Genomic DNA, 16,465 nt, shown 5'->3' on the forward strand with positions numbered 1-16,465 from the left:
TAGAAAGAACATGTGAGCAACCAAAATCCTCAAACTGAAGAATAAGAATAATAAGCCATGTAGAAAAAAAAGAAAAAAAACCAAAATATTGTAATAGAAATCATAAAGATATAGTATCACAAATGAACAACGTAACGACAACCAGTTTCTGTTCCACTTGTGGCATCCAGGATGGTAATTGTGTTATAAACGGGATAATACGTCAATTTTGATAATGTCACAATCGAAGACCAAAGGATGAGATTGTGGGTATTGGCATAATTAATAGCATATTTTTTTGTAAAATATTCCATTGATGAATTAAAACATTTCTTGGAAACTAACATTTCAACTCCAACAGGCATAATATTGACATTTCTGTAAGTTTCTTTTTATGGTTTTCTCTTGATGTTTCTACATGTTTATACATCATTTGCTCTCAGACGTTTGAGTTTGTGCGTTACTTATCATTGTTTATGAAGGTAAGCTTGTCGAACGGCATTGATAAGTGTGTTATTTTTCTTTAAAACATGTGTACTGTTATACTCAGATTGGATACTAAACTAATAACTTCATTTTTATTATTTATAGTAGATTAAATGAAATAGATTAAACATTGTACAGAATTCAAAATGAGGCTAGGTTTTAAAGATGAGAAAAGAATAGTCAAAATAAAAGTACTATTCTGGCAGATATTTAATTAGTAGGCTTACCGTTTCAGAGTATTTTAAATTACTAAATTAACAATTTCAAGATGTCTATTAAATTGATTTTTACATATGACAATTGGAAAAGAAGTACAATTATAACAAAAAAACCAAACTCCGAGGAAATTGCAAAACGGAAATTTGTTCTATTAAAATCCTCCTACAGGTCATATGGATATTTTGAAATAAACCAATAGAGTGTTCAAGGTTGTTTTTGATGTTTTGATTTATATTTTTTTTAACTGTACAACATTTTGGTTAGAAACACTCATATTATCATGTACGCTCTAGAGTTTACATCAACTTGTATTAAATATTCAATCGTTGGCAACGATAAATTATAATCCAATTTGTACAGTGCTTAGTGTTTTTGGTTTTTTAGTCTAAGTGATGAAAGACTAAGTGATGGTAAAATTATTTACTCCCGTACATTTTGAACTCCGATTTAAAAATAGATCCGGAATTGTGCATAAATTTGGGATAATTCTTTGACTTACAAAAATTGTTACTCAAAAATAAGACAGTTGCAAAGTACACTGTATTTCTACATTTCAATGGTTGGAAAATATTTCTAATACAGAAAGTAATCAATAATTTACATTTTTTTTCTACTAAAAATAAGTTTTGTTTAATATTTTTAAACAATGTTATCATTGACAGATCCTTTGAACATCCATAATTACTATAAATATAACAGGAACAACCAGTACAATGATGCCGACTATGCCAATATTTCTTGAAGACTTCCTCGGATCATATGCAGACATTTTAGTGGCTTTGTATGAGTTTGTTCCTTTCTTGTCTATAGAAATTGCATTCCTTAACAAAGACAATTTTTCTGTTAGTTCTTCCTTCGTCCAAATAGTGTTATTTATTTGCATACAGTTTGCACAGGAGCAGGCGACGGAATTGTTATTTCCATCTGGTGATATCTGGGTAAATTGTGCTAAGCTGGTGATTAGTGGTGATTGAGCTGCAACAGTGGCTTTCACTTCTTGAATAACTGATGATCTGTCGCTTGTGGTTGATGGGTAACTTCCGACTGTTGTGTCGGGTGAACAATCTGAAAAATATATATAATGATAAATCATAGTGTATTAAATAAAACGAACAGAAAAGGCCAACAATTGCAAATTGAATTTAGGTATTTGACATTATTTGTTTAACTAGTACTTCCATTTTGACTTGTGTACAAAATTTTAGAATTAAGCCAGAATCAAGTTTGATTGGTTGATTATATCATTATTTTATCTGAAGCACTAGGTATATATTTTTCTTGTTTTGAATTTGATTGTGTACTTTATATCACGTTGTGTTTTGATAAACATTTTATAATGGAGTTAAAATTGTAGAGCAAGCAAAGAGCTACTCTAAAAATTTCAATATTTGCGTTCTGATTATTGTTCGATCAATATCTGTTTTGACTAGAAAGCGTTTTTCTGTTTACCAAAAGTGAATTGAAAGTAACAGTATTATAACCACATATACACTCCCCAAAATGTAAATCCATTGTTCCAAAATAAAATTATATATTTTTGTATGGATGTATTTGTCCGTATACCCTTGAAGTAAAATGAAATTACCCTAACTTAACTGGTTTTGATAAGTTTGGTTAAATTCAATGTTTTAGATGGCTTGCTTGATATTTGTTCAACGACTAAGTGAAAATATTACAGGCATATCAGGACAAGTTACTATTACACGATTACACGTACAAGCCTACTGTACTACACTGACACGAAGACAAAAAAAGAACACGTTATAAAAGGGACTTTTAGACGTACTAGTTTTCAGTTCCAGTAAAAAAAATCAACCCGTCCATAACCAACTATATTTACACAAAGCCGATGAGTAGTCTATCCAGCTTCAAAATGTCTCTCAAAATGCCAATAATTGAGTTATTAGTTTGAACTGGTCAGAGGAATTGAACACTTTACTTTACGACACAGACATAACTGGCCACTAAAGTTCAAATGAATGAATGAAAGCAATTATAAGCAATGTTCGTCCTCATCAATGAGAAATCTCTCCACCTTTGTTTGTCTTTATTTTATGAAACAAAATTCATTGTATTTAAAAGTTGAAAATCTGTAACAAAAGCATTATTAATATGTGATATCACTAGTACTTTACCTATACTATATAAGCTCAGTCTATATTTGCCTCCACAAAATTCATTTGAATTTCCACCACAGAGCTCATTGCATTCACTTAGTTGTGCTTTTACAAAACTGTCATTGTTGGGTGCATGGCTACAATAGCACTCTACACGTAACTGTAATAGATTGAAACATTGTTATACCGTTATGTATTTAAATTGTATATTAATAAGTATAAAGCTTTTGATTGATCGGCATTGAATCTATGCAGACATGAGTTAATGCAAATTGTAATTGTATGTAATGTGTAATGCAGCATTTTTTTTCATTATATGTAATTGTAATATAATGCATTACTTTAGAAAAAAAGTTGTGTAATTTCATGCATTACATAGCATAACATGGCATTACCTTTTTTAAAAGTATAATGTAGCTTTCAGAGATTGTTGGGGATTTAGCTACAGCAGGATATGAAATGTCTGGATTAATTAAAAAACAATCATTTGGATATTGACTTTTATTTTATTTGAAAAGCATTACTACTGTAAAAGTGTTTTATTGTTGTCAAAACATCAATGAATACCTTGCCATGATTAAATAAGAGAAAAGTTCACCATTAGTATAAACAGTCATTAGTTTATTTTGAAATCAATCTTTAAAATTTCACCATTTCGACACTTGGTCATAAATTATAAGCTCTATTTTATATTTTAATTAGGAAAGAAATAATCAGCTAATATTTTTCATTATAATTTATTAAACAAATGTATATATATAAAAGTAAAGTTAACATTAGTTAAAATCAATATTAAAATGTATCTCTGTAATTTCTTTTTAGAGAAAGCACAGATATGTACACATTAAATCCTTTCGAATGTAAAAAGGAGTAGGTCCGGTAAGGATCTATCAAATATGCCAAATAAACGTCACTTTTTAGATGTTTTTTGTCAAAAATGAAAGTGGCCGCATGCGTGTTCCTTCTCAACCTTTATATATGTTTTGTATTATCATCAAATACAACTAGCATTTCAATATTATGAATGAACACGAATGCTGCCACTTTCAATTTAGACGGAAACCGCTCCAAAATTAACCAAAATGCTAACATTTTGAAGATTTCAGTAATTAAGTATGACTTAATAATGCTAGAACGTTACGCGATATTTGTGTATTGTATTGTCAACAGCTCATATTTTTGTAGCAGAAGCATTTTACTTTCCAAAATATAGCTTAAAGATTACATTTTTACAATTTTCTAAAACTGCAATATTTTGGGGCCAAAAAGGGGTCTTACTGAACCTATTCCAAATTTAATAGTTGTATTACATAGACTTTAAATTTAATATGTATATGGAACAGTTATTGCATATGGTTGAATCTTTTGTGACTTTATGATGTTTTTAGATATGTTTAATTTTTTCTCACTTTATAATAACTTTAAATGGGCACTAGCTATCAAATTCATGTTCACCGATTTTGATCAAATTCTCATCTTGGATTTATAACAATGTTAAACATTTAACCAAACTATTAAAAGTCTCAATTAATCAATTAACAGGCACGAGTATGAAAATGCGTAGCTTCTTCTCGAGTGTTTTTTAGTCTAAACGCCATCTCATTAGTTATCGAGTTGACATCTAAAGTTATCCGATAACGATGTAAACATAAATATAGATATAAATAGATTAAGCAAACTCGTGCTGTTATATTGTTCTAGGTCTATTTAATTTCATATTTTAGATAAAATCAAATATTTATCATCGTTTTTATCTCTATAAAAATGGGGATTTTTGTGTGGATCGAATCAGTCAATCATATGATTTACCTTTGTTTCACTTTAAAGATTGACATTGTGTTCCTTCAAATAACTAAACACATGCAATTCACGTGTTATCCATCTCAAGCTAAGGGGTTTAATTGAAGTTCACATGAATACGACTTCAATGAGGTCGAATTATTCATTTGCTAGTGAATAATTTATCATCAATGGTTTTTATGCCCCACCTACGATAGTAGAGGGGCATTATGTTTTCTGTTCTGTGCGTCCGTTCGTCCGTCTGTTCGTTCGTCCGTTCGTTCGTCCGTCCGTCCGTCCGTTCGTTCGTCCGTCTGTCCCGCTTCAGGTTAAAGTTTTTGGTCAAGGTAGTTTTTGATGAAGTTGAAATCCAATCGTCTTCAAACTTAGTACACATGTTCCCTATGATAAGATCTTTCTAATTTTAATGCCAAATTAGAGTTTTTACACCAATTTCACGGTCCACTGAACATGGAAAATGATAGTGCGAGTGGGGCATTCGTGTACTGAGGACACATTCTTGTTTTTAGCTTATTTTGACAAAATTCAACCATACTGGCTGCTAAAAGCGAATTATTATGCCATTATTTGCATTTCATTACTGGTTGAGCTAATACAAAATATATTGATTTTTATATTTCTCATAGCTAGTGTCCATTCGTCAAGTGTGTAATTCAATACATTACTTTGCAAAAGTAAATGGAATTTAATGCATTACCCTGATTGATGCATGTAATATTAATTGTAATATAATGCTAGCTTTGTCAACGTAGTTGTAATATAATACATTACATTACAATGTAATTCGCCCCACTCCTGAATCTATGACATGTTCCTTTATCAATAAACAAAATAAAAAAAGAGGAAATTAAGAATCGTTTAAAAAATACCCTTACGTGGGGTGCCCTTATTTCGTGATAATGATTGGTTTTTCTTCTTACTCCACATATATTAAAGGATTTTGACGTGTCAGTTCTTCCTTTAAGAGCTATTTTTCAAAGCGAAATCACCAAAGATACCAATCAAAATTAGGAACGCTAGACGTGTATTTCGATTACAGTATTCTTGAAAGTGACGCTCAAATCAAAGGGTAAATAGACAACTAAAACATGTTTCTAATCTGACAATATTACACTCGTCATTATCGGGTGTTGAAAAAGCTAAAACCATATAGCACACATTCAGGTTTAAGGCTCTAAATTGACAATATGTGACTTTTGGTCAAAATTAAAACGTTGAAATGTGGCTACTTACATTTCAAATGAACAGTTAAGACAAACAAAAAATCAAATATTTTCTGATTTTGTGTTTTACATCCCTTTACGCATTAATGTCTCTAACCACCAATTGAAAATCCGTATCTGTTCAACAAAATTTTGCAAATTTCACTGATTTCAAAATACTTTCCCATAACAAATCATAAACTAGTAAATTTGGGCACAACATGGTCTATAAATATTTTTCTCTCTCAGCAACAGTTTTATTTCTACAAATTTTAAGTTTAGTTTAAGTAAACAATGACATCAACAACACTATTTTGTAGTTACTTTTACGTTTTTAATTGGAAGGAATAATTGGTGATCTGACAACTATTATAGAGATATAAATCGTCCTTTACTCTTTTAATGAGCACCTGGGGTTTGAAACCTTTACAATAACCCGAGGTAGAAGATCATAACCTCTCTAAACGGCAGGGTTGTTTTAGTTTCATTAAACAAAACTTATAACAAAAAAAATGTTTTACTACTCTAATTGATTCTTTATTGTTTAACAATTAAACTTGGTGTACAGAATTTCAATAAGTGTTCCTGTTTAATTACCGCTGAATACCCAGGGAGAATATTCATTAACATGATTATAATTAACTAAACAAATAAATTGGTTTAATTATCTGAATACATTAAACTACAAACTATTATGATTATAGTTGTTACAAATATTCTTTGCTACTTCACCAAAAACAAATAAAAAATATCTACACCAATTTTATTACGGAAATTTACAAAGCTTATAACAATATTGTTTTTTAAGAATCAATTATAAACAAGAAACAATAATTGGTAACGACTATTAAAGAACAGCTAATCAGGTAATTCGACAATTAGTGCTGCATTACAAAGAAAGAGATTTTATAAAATCTTAACTTCACCACGCTTGAAACTATACGTAGATGAGATGTCAACATATTTTATTCAAGATATGTCTAACGTGCTAACCACCATTCTATCAATAGTAATTTATAGTATTTACTAGTAGAGTAATATAAATATTGTGTTGATATATATATACATTTAGCGTTATTAGGGGAAGTGTTGAAATATTCAGGTTTTTCCCTAATAACAATACTTCCAATTTTCCAATTTTAAATTAAATATTTTTATACTCTATGCTTTACGCTGCAATTCACAATGTTTAATTGATATAGTACGGCGGCTTTGTGAAAAAATTTGCACATCCTGCTACAAGCATGAAATTTGGCAAAGACCTTCCTCCACCATTACTCTTTTATTTCAGATAAGGAGGCATTTCAAAAAAATGTCTCACTTCCGGTAAAATCCAAAATGGCGGACGTCATACTTAATTCAGCCCAATATCGAAGGCTAGTGTGTAAAAATGTGTTATTATCATTCTACTATCATAATATTTGGAACAAACCTTTGTTTTGTACTACTTTTGGATAACTTAAATAGATTAGATGTCTTCAGAAATCCTACTTCCGGTTAAAATCCAACATGGTGGACATTGTACTCAAATGAGCTTATTTTTAAAAGGGTGATTGAAATGTGTTTTAACTTTTTGCTACTATCATTGCATTGTGCAGGAACCTTTCTTGAGTGCTTCTGATCGATACAATGTATAAGACATGTGTCTTAAAAACCCTTACCTCCGGTAATATCCAAAATGGCGGACATAGAAATATCAATTTATTATTCAAATTTTCAACTTTTTTTAAAATGTAAAGAAAATTATTTTTTGTTGTGCTGGTCATAAAACTTTTGGCTTTAAGTTATCCCCAAAATCACTTATTCTATCATGTTGTAAATGTTTAAATATAAAATTGACACTTCCGGTAAAAATATGACGTAAATTTCAAAGATGAGTCCTCAGTCCATTTCTTCGATGTAGAGTTTTGGATAGATTGATTAAAACAAAATAAAATAAAATCACTATAGTACTAAAACATATATAAAAAAAAATATTTGGTCAAGAATGCATGTTTATTCACATTCACCAACACATGCACACAAGGCAGTGCACAGGAGACCCGATTTTCCACATTACAAATGACCGCGGCATCCTTTATTACATCCACAATGTACAAGCTTCTGAAAAAATGATGAGGCCTCAGAAAGATTTTTTTTAAAAGGGACCTTCTTTATCCCTTAACAATCCATTAGTTCCTGGACTAGGTAGCATAAGAGCCAATCACAACCTCGTCTCACGAAACACCTGCATTAGTATATTGCACGTTTTACTTGGTTGAAAAGACTAGACCAAGTTGTGGGAATAGCCTCACTTATAATTAGCCTACCCTTTTGTGCAAAAAATGATTTTCTTGTTAATCATGTTAGCTTCATCTGAAAAGTTTGTGCGATCTTAAAGTAAAACACTGATGATTTTGGCTGATCAATCATCATTCTTTATGTTAAAGTCACATCTTCAAATACCATCAATGTCTCCCATGCAGTCTTTTTTTTCCTTTTCAAGCAAAGAGAGAACCGTATCACAACCTGTAAAGGTAGGGGTCAGAAATAAGTATGTGTGATCACTAATTGCCTAGTGCATTTGAAAGGCCATTGATAGATATTAATCTAAGGATTTTTGCCTCCCAAAACACAATCAGTAGTTCGTCTACACCTATGTCACGGAATAGCGAAATAGTGTTGACAGCATCATCAGTGACTGTTAATCTTGACTCGTTTAAGTTCGTGTTTCACTGCATCAGACACATGCACCATGATTTTGGTTTCTGTCTCTTTATGTGAACATGGTGCTACACCTGAAATACATCACGTGGTGGATAAGATAGAATATCCTGAGCATTTGTTGCTACAACTACCATACTCATCAAAGACTTCATCCACTCTTGTTACAGTTTCAAGGTATTTTATTAAGGTAAGGACATAATACCCAATCATCATACTCGTTAGGAAAAACCTTGACACTGTAACAACAGTGGATTTAGTGTCGTATGCGAACATAGACAATACTGGTAGTTTGAAAGCTGCTAAAAGAAGCAAGAGCAACATTTAGGGGAAAGGATATACACAGACGAATCCTGGGTTAAAAACATCCTCAAAATTGGCAAAGTTTTCTAAAAGATATCGACAATAATAAAGAACTTTTAAGTTTTCATTCACAGCAGCTTGCTCAATACAATTTTGAGTCCAATGTAGTTGAAGCAACAAATGCTCAGGATGTTCACTGTTATCCACCACTTGATGATGTTTAAAGTTTAGCACCATTTTTACACGAAGAGACTGACACTATTATTAAGATCGATGTGTCTGATGCAGTAAAAATTAAAAACACAAAAATACTGAACTCCGAGGAAAATTCATAAAGGAAAATCCAAAATCAAAGGCAAAATCAAAAGTCCAAACACATCAAACGAATGGATAACAACTGTCATATTCCTGACTTGGTACAGACGTTCTCTAATGTAGAAAATGGTGGATTGAACCTGGTTTTATAGCTAGCTAAACCTCTCACTTGTATGACAGTCGCATCAAATTCCATTACATTGTCAACGATGCATGAACAAAACAAACATACTCAAAGAGTAAAAATGTCAAAAATAGGGGTACAGCAGTCAATATTGTGTTATCATCTTAATATTACTATAAAAACAACAAATGTAACGAAGAGGCACAAAAGGCATACATCAAATTTAACATAGTTACTCATTTTGTTTTTCTTATACGACTTTATTAATCTATTTAAAGTCTACCCGTAAAGGATAGAAGGTTTTCAGTACTGGTGTAAAATTGCGCGTTTGAAATTCGCACAGGTAGAAATAAAAATAATTTTGTCGTTCGGAGTATGACGGCATACATACATACAGAGTCACGTAAAGTAGATTAAAAACACTGACTCAACTGAGTCATGACTCGAACAGTCGATACTGATGTCATTGCTGTTTCGCTATTCTGTGACATAGGGGCAGACAAACTTTGGTTTGTTTTTGGAAGGGGAAAAGCATAAGATATATACCCATGACCTTTCAAATGCACTAGGCATTAAAAGATAACACGTTTGCTGGAAAAGGAACTGCGTTGGTGAAATTTATGGACTTTGAAGATGAGACATTAGCATTTAGAATGATGATTGACCAGCCAACATCACCATATAGATTTGATAAATTTAATGTCATTGAAAACGATACGTGGTTTTGTTGTAAGATCGAAAAAAAGAAACAGATTAGTTAACTAGGCAAAAAAATATGTGTTCTTAGGATTTTAATGATGTGAAAAACAATACGACAGTCTTTGTAAATGTGGGAAATCAGCTTTCCGATTGTGAATTGCGGCCTAACGAGTATGCTGATTGGGTATTATGTACTTACCTTAAGAAAATACCTTGAAACTGTAATACGAGTGGATGAAGTCTTTGATGCGTATGGTAGTTATAGCAACAAATGGTCAGATATTCTTTCTTATCCATTACGTGATATATTTCAAGTTCAGCACCAAGTTCACATTTAGAGGCAGACACTAGAATCATGGTGCATGTGTCTGATGCAGTGAAACACGAATGTAAAGGAGTCATGATTCGAACAGTCGTTAATGATGATGCTGTCACTACTGTTTCGCTATTTTGTGACATAGGGGTAGACGAACTATGGATTGTGTTTGGGAGGGCAAAATACTTTGGATTAAAATATATCATTGGCCTTTCAAATGCACTAAGCATTCAGTGATCTGACACACTTATTGTTTTCCATGCCTTTACCTGTTGTGATACGGTTCTCTCTTTGCTTGAGAGGGGAACATACTACGTGGGATACATTGATTGCGTTTCAAGATGTGACTTTAACATAACGAATGATGATTGATCAGACTTAACCACCGGGGTTTTACTGTAAGATCGCAGAGAATTAACAGATGGGTATAACATGGTTAACGAAGCAAGAAAGTAACTATTGGTGCAAAAGGGAAGGCTTTTTGAGGCTATTCCCTCAACTTAGTCTAGTCTTTTCCAGCATGTAAATCATGCAATATACTTAGAAAGGTCTTTAGGGAGACGAGCTTGGGATTGGCTCTTATGCTACCCATTCCAGGCGGGGAAAAAGGGGATAACTTTTAAAAAACTCTTTTTGAGGCCTCATCATTTTGTCAGAAGCTTGTACATTGTGGATGTAAGAAAATATGCCGTGGCCATATTTAATGTGGAAAATCGGGTATCCCGTGCACTGCAAGTAGTGCATGTCGTAATGATCGTTATTTTTTGCCGAAAATTGTAGTTATTTTAAATATGTTTTAGTACTAAAGTGATTTTTTTTTTGTATTAATCAATCTATCCAAAAATCTACATCGAAGAAATGGATTCAGGACTCATCTTTAAAATTTACGTCATATTTTTACCGGAAGTGTCAACTGTATATATAAACATTTACAACATGATAGAAGCAGATGTGCACAATTCGTCTGAAATATGCTTGTAGCCGCCGGACTAATAGATCTAATCTTTCCTTCAATAGTGACTTTCGTTTTACATTCTTGTTTCAATCTCTGTCGTTTCGAATTTGCATTGATGTTTTCATAGTATCAAATGAAACGAGTATCAACTTGTTTCCAATGATTATTTTCGTTATTAAATTGTGTATAGTTTATACCTTATAAAACAGTTGGTCATATCAAGAAATCTGACGGTAGGACGGAGTAGTGAATTAACTAACCAAAACTCATTGTTTTCTTGTGAAGTGGATAGCGATATGAAAATGCAGTAAATAATAAGTTATGTATTATTTTATTAGTTAGAATATATTAAGTAAACCACAAAATTACAAACAAATTATACACTCGCATGGTCAATATTGGTGGGGCAGCGGCAAAAGACTGTTAAATATTTAATCTCAGACAACCAAAGATTACGCAACACGAACGCTACATGGTTTTAAACTTAGATTCTTCAGAAGTATAAGAATATCACTCCTGCTCCTATCGTGACACCTGTTATGCTCACCTACTTACATCTTTCTGTGCAACAGTAGGTCTGGTAATCAGTAGATGGGTATTATTTGCAAAAAAATGTGAATGATCGCTCTAGAAATCATGTACTTATAACATATTTTATTTTAAATGCATATACTCATAAGCATTTTCAACTGATGTTTGTAGTTTGTTCTTAAGTTGTACTGTTACACCACTGAACCCCGTCAGGGGGTTGGTATCCTGCTAACATGTTTAACCCCACCTCATCCTGTATGTATTTGACCTACCAAGTCAAAAGCCTGTTTTTCAGCGGTTGTCGTTTGTTAAGTGTTACATATTTGTTTTTCGTCCATTTTGGTACATAATTATTCCGTTAGTATTCCCGTTTGCATTGATTTACATTCGTCATTTAAGGGCCTTTTATAGCTGACTATGGGGTATGGATTTTGCTCATTGCTGAAGGCCGTACGGTGATCTATAGTTGTTAATTTCTATGTCATTATGTCTCTTGTGGAGACTTGTCTCTTTGGTAATTATGTTACATTTTTTTTTATATACATATATTTATAATGCAATATAAGTTGATTAATAGGTCAATGCAAATTATCTATAAACAAATATCTGCAAATAAGAAACATTTATAATACGGAAATCACGAATATCATCATGTACAACATTAATTGATTTTAAAAGTACCTGAGTTCCCATAAAAGTAGCATCATTCAAAAATGAACAGCAAAATGATGCACACATATCATTGGTCATAGCTTCGTCATCAAGTCTTCCGTATGGTAAGGTTCTAGTTGATGATTTGTCAACATAACATCCAATGTATTGTTTTCCTGTTTTGAAATGAGTTTTGTTTATTATAAAGCAAACAACGAAACGTAAAATTTGACAAATTGTTTTATGAATCCTTGTTGATTTAGAAAATTGATGAGAATGCTTTGTAAATAGGCATTCTTAGACTGAATCAAATGAATTCGCGATATATTTGTCACTGCCCATAGCATGTTACTTATAGTTTAGTAGTTGTTATTGATTTCATATCAATGATTCACTCAATCCATTTCAAGTGGATTGAACCATTTAAAATTACTGTTTCACAGATGACGACATATATCTTCCAGATGTCACGCCCTTTTTTCCTTGAATATATCCTACCGAATAAGACTAATCAGCAGCCTTTTAATTACATGGACAATACGCATGGTGCCACATGTGGATTATGATATGATTACCCATCAAGAGCACCGGTTATCATCCACGTTTTTTTCTATGGAGTTCGTGTTGCTCAATCTTTATTTTTTCGTTGTGTTTTGGATACTGTTGTTTGTCTTTTCTTCGTTTCCTCGTATTTTGCCATGAGTTTGAATATTCCTTTGTTTTATCATATATTTAGTACAAAATACAGCTATTTTGTATATCTAATAAAGGTTGTTTTTCCAGTCTGTATCACCTACCCTGTATCGCATACCCCGTATCGCATAGCTAAACCCGTATCGCATACCCCGTATCGCATACCTGTTTTTTTTTTTAATTTTTTTTTTTACATAAAGTAAGTTTTTTGTGTTTTTTTTGCTTAAGAAAAAATTTCCTCAAAATAGGTCAATTTTTTTTAATGACGTCATTGTTTGGTATGTAACGTCACGAACGTCAAGTTTTCATATTGTATGTTACGTCACGAACATCAAGTGTGCATATTTTTTGGCACACTAAATGCAACTATAAAAAATACAAAACACTCAAATAAATACAATAATAAACAAAATATTTTTTAAACATCAGCAGGCAAATGGTTAAGGTAACCAAGATGCTTTGTATAAGCAGTTATTTTAAGGCTTTGAAACAAGACAAAAGCAGAACTGAAGGTAACCCAGTGCTAATCTATGGATCAGAAAACAGTTCAGAAGAGTATTATATATTAGAAATATATGATAAAGCGTATAATACATGGCAAAATCCGTATCACATGCCGTATCACCCTCGACTTATATCATCCCTCGGGCCTAAAGGCCCTTGGGATGATATTGATGTCTCGGGATGATACGACATATGATACGGATTTTGCCATGTATTATTCTCTATATATTCAGTCTCTCATTACCAATAACCAAAACATGTCTCATGTGCTATTAAAACAAACGTCATCGACCGTATGAGATAATAAAGTAAGTTCAATTTCGAGAAAGTGTAATTGTTCTTTTTTCGTGTATCGTTTGTCATAAATCTTCAAAGGGACACTAGCTGTCAAATTCTTGTTCACCGATTTGACTAACATTCTCATATTTTATCACCATGTAAACATTTATCCAAACTATCACAAATCTAACATAAACAATCTATAGAGCAAAGGCACGATAATATGTAGCTTATTTTAGTGTGTATTTTAGTCTAGACACCATCGAGTTGACCTCTGATGACCATATACTAGTGATGTGAACATAATTATAATAATAATTAGATTACACAACTCGTGCGACTAGATTTTTTGAAGGTCTGTTTAATTTCATATTCTAGTTTCATATATATTGTTATCATCGTTTTTATCTGTATAAGAATACATTTTTTGTGGATCAATTCAGTCAATTAAATGATGAACCTCTGTTTCACTTTTAGTATTGACATTCTTTCCTTTTAAATAACTTTACACGTACAATGCATGATCTATCCATCTCTAGCTATGGGGCTAAATTGAAGTTCACACGAATATAAAACATATAGAGAAGGCATCGATAAACTTGTCGATGGTTCAATGTTTCAAGTCCAAAAAACATGGAACATTGCAATGTGATTATGTGTGATATATGTGACGTCATGAAATAAAATACTCACCAACAAATTAAAAACGATAGTGTTTGTTCTACCTAGTCAATGTTTTAAAGATAATTCTTTGTAAGTTTGGTAAAAAGATCTTGATTTGGAATTAACACTAGAAGAAGACACTATTTTAGAACCTTATCGAACCTTCTCCAAAACACAATAGTTTGTAGTAAAACGTAAATAATCAATTGTGTGATATTTTGTCAATAATAAACATCCATCGTATGCTTGTTAAGAAAAGTATACCTCTTTTTTTCAATTTTGTCTCACTTTGATTTTTCTTTGATGTCTTTTCCTGACAATTAGCTTCATTACAGAACTATCAAGGCGGTAGTAGTTTTACCAATGTTCAAATCAAGTAAAATAATTATAAAATATATTTCAAGGTCATAGGCGAGAACCGGGGGAATAGTATGAACTTTAAAAGAATCGCGATCGAATGCGTTTACAAGGTAAGCACATGCTCTACTGTGCATCACTCGCTATATTGTTTCAAACTTAATTGAGATCACATAATAGGACACAATCGATCAACGATTATACTGGTAACTAGCTATATATATAGGTATTAGACCCATTGGATAATGGACTGAATGCTGAGATATCAATCTTCAAAATCAAATAGAACATGCTGTTGATCAAACTGTCCAGCATAGTAATGTTATCTTCGTGTATTTGTGATTAGAATCATTCTGGTTCTTTACAAATGAAGGCGTTCATGACCCTGTCTCACTTTTGTTGACGAAACTGCTTTAATAAATCAGGTGAGGTAGTCGACCTTCACCTTACGGGGCTAAATTATATTCGAATCCCGGTAAGGGAAGAACAAAACATTTGATAACACAAATTAACAAAGTTAACATTGTTGGGCTCATGTTTGGACGAAATATATACACATAATGTATTTTCGGTCGTATATCACCATCACTGGTGGTGATTTGATTAATAAAATCTATAGTAAATTTGTCACTGGTTCAGACATACTTATATATAATTATTTCTGTGACTGCATCTTACATCAATTTGAAGGATCTTTAACAGTATAATTCATCTGATCTGTAACATTTACATCTTCATGCTTTATGTATCATGTACTATGTACTGTGTTACGGCGCTAGATTAAAACTGACGAGGAAAGGAAAAAACGGCAACCGAAAGATCTTTTTTAAGAGACAAATATGTCGAGTGATCTAGCGCTTCGGACAGAGTGCAATTTGATTGAGTACCACCATATTTCAGAATCATTAGTTCGAATCCCGTCGAGGGGAGAACAAAATATTTGCTAACGCAAAATGTACATATCTAACATTGTTGGGCTAATTCCCATACGTATCGGTCGTTACGGCCTTCTTCATTGGAATAAATTACAGCATTGAAACAAAAATTACATCGCATGAAAACATTATGTTATAATAATTACTATGACGTTCATTTGCCGCTTTTCTTCCATATGAATATTTTAATTATCGTTCATACATAGTGTTGAGTCAAAAAGTCTTTTTTAGTTTTTCTGTAAATTTCTGTTCCAAATACTCTTTATATGGCTGTAACTTTTAATATTTTATCGAATGATTTTGCTGAATGAATATATATATACAATGTAAAGGGGTCGAAAGTGCGTTAACACTTTTGATTCCCGGTTTGTATATAATGCCAACGAAGTATAGTGTATATTGAAACATTAAGTAACAATAATTTAAATAGCACGACCAAATTTATGCAAACTCAAAAGTGTTCACGATTATATATACATGATATAGCAAACAAAATGTTTGTAAGTTGTTTGTTCCCTTCACTTAGCACAACCTGTAAAATTAACCAATAAACATTTGGCAAAATACTTAAACCAAAGCCATAAGTGGCAGACCTACATCATCCTGGTCAAGAAAATATGAGAGAAGTTTCAGC

General features: G+C 32.1%; 1 protein-coding gene across 1 annotated transcript in view; it reads right to left on the minus strand.

Moving 5' to 3' along the window:
• Positions 1-1,336: 1,336 nt before the first annotated feature.
• LOC134710621 (proprotein convertase subtilisin/kexin type 4-like) overlaps positions 1,337-16,465 on the minus strand; it is a 58,582-nt gene continuing 43,453 nt past the window's right edge. Inside the window, exons 17-18 of the mRNA XM_063571004.1 lie at positions 2,820-2,961; positions 1,337-1,749 (exon numbers count right to left, since the gene is read on the minus strand). Coding sequence (XP_063427074.1) covers positions 1,337-1,749; positions 2,820-2,961 — 555 coding nt within the window. The remainder of the gene's footprint in view (positions 1,750-2,819; positions 2,962-16,465) is intronic.

Source organism: Mytilus trossulus, chromosome 3 (genome assembly GCF_036588685.1).
Source record: "Mytilus trossulus isolate FHL-02 chromosome 3, PNRI_Mtr1.1.1.hap1, whole genome shotgun sequence".
NCBI classification, from domain to species: domain Eukaryota; kingdom Metazoa; phylum Mollusca; class Bivalvia; order Mytilida; family Mytilidae; genus Mytilus; species Mytilus trossulus.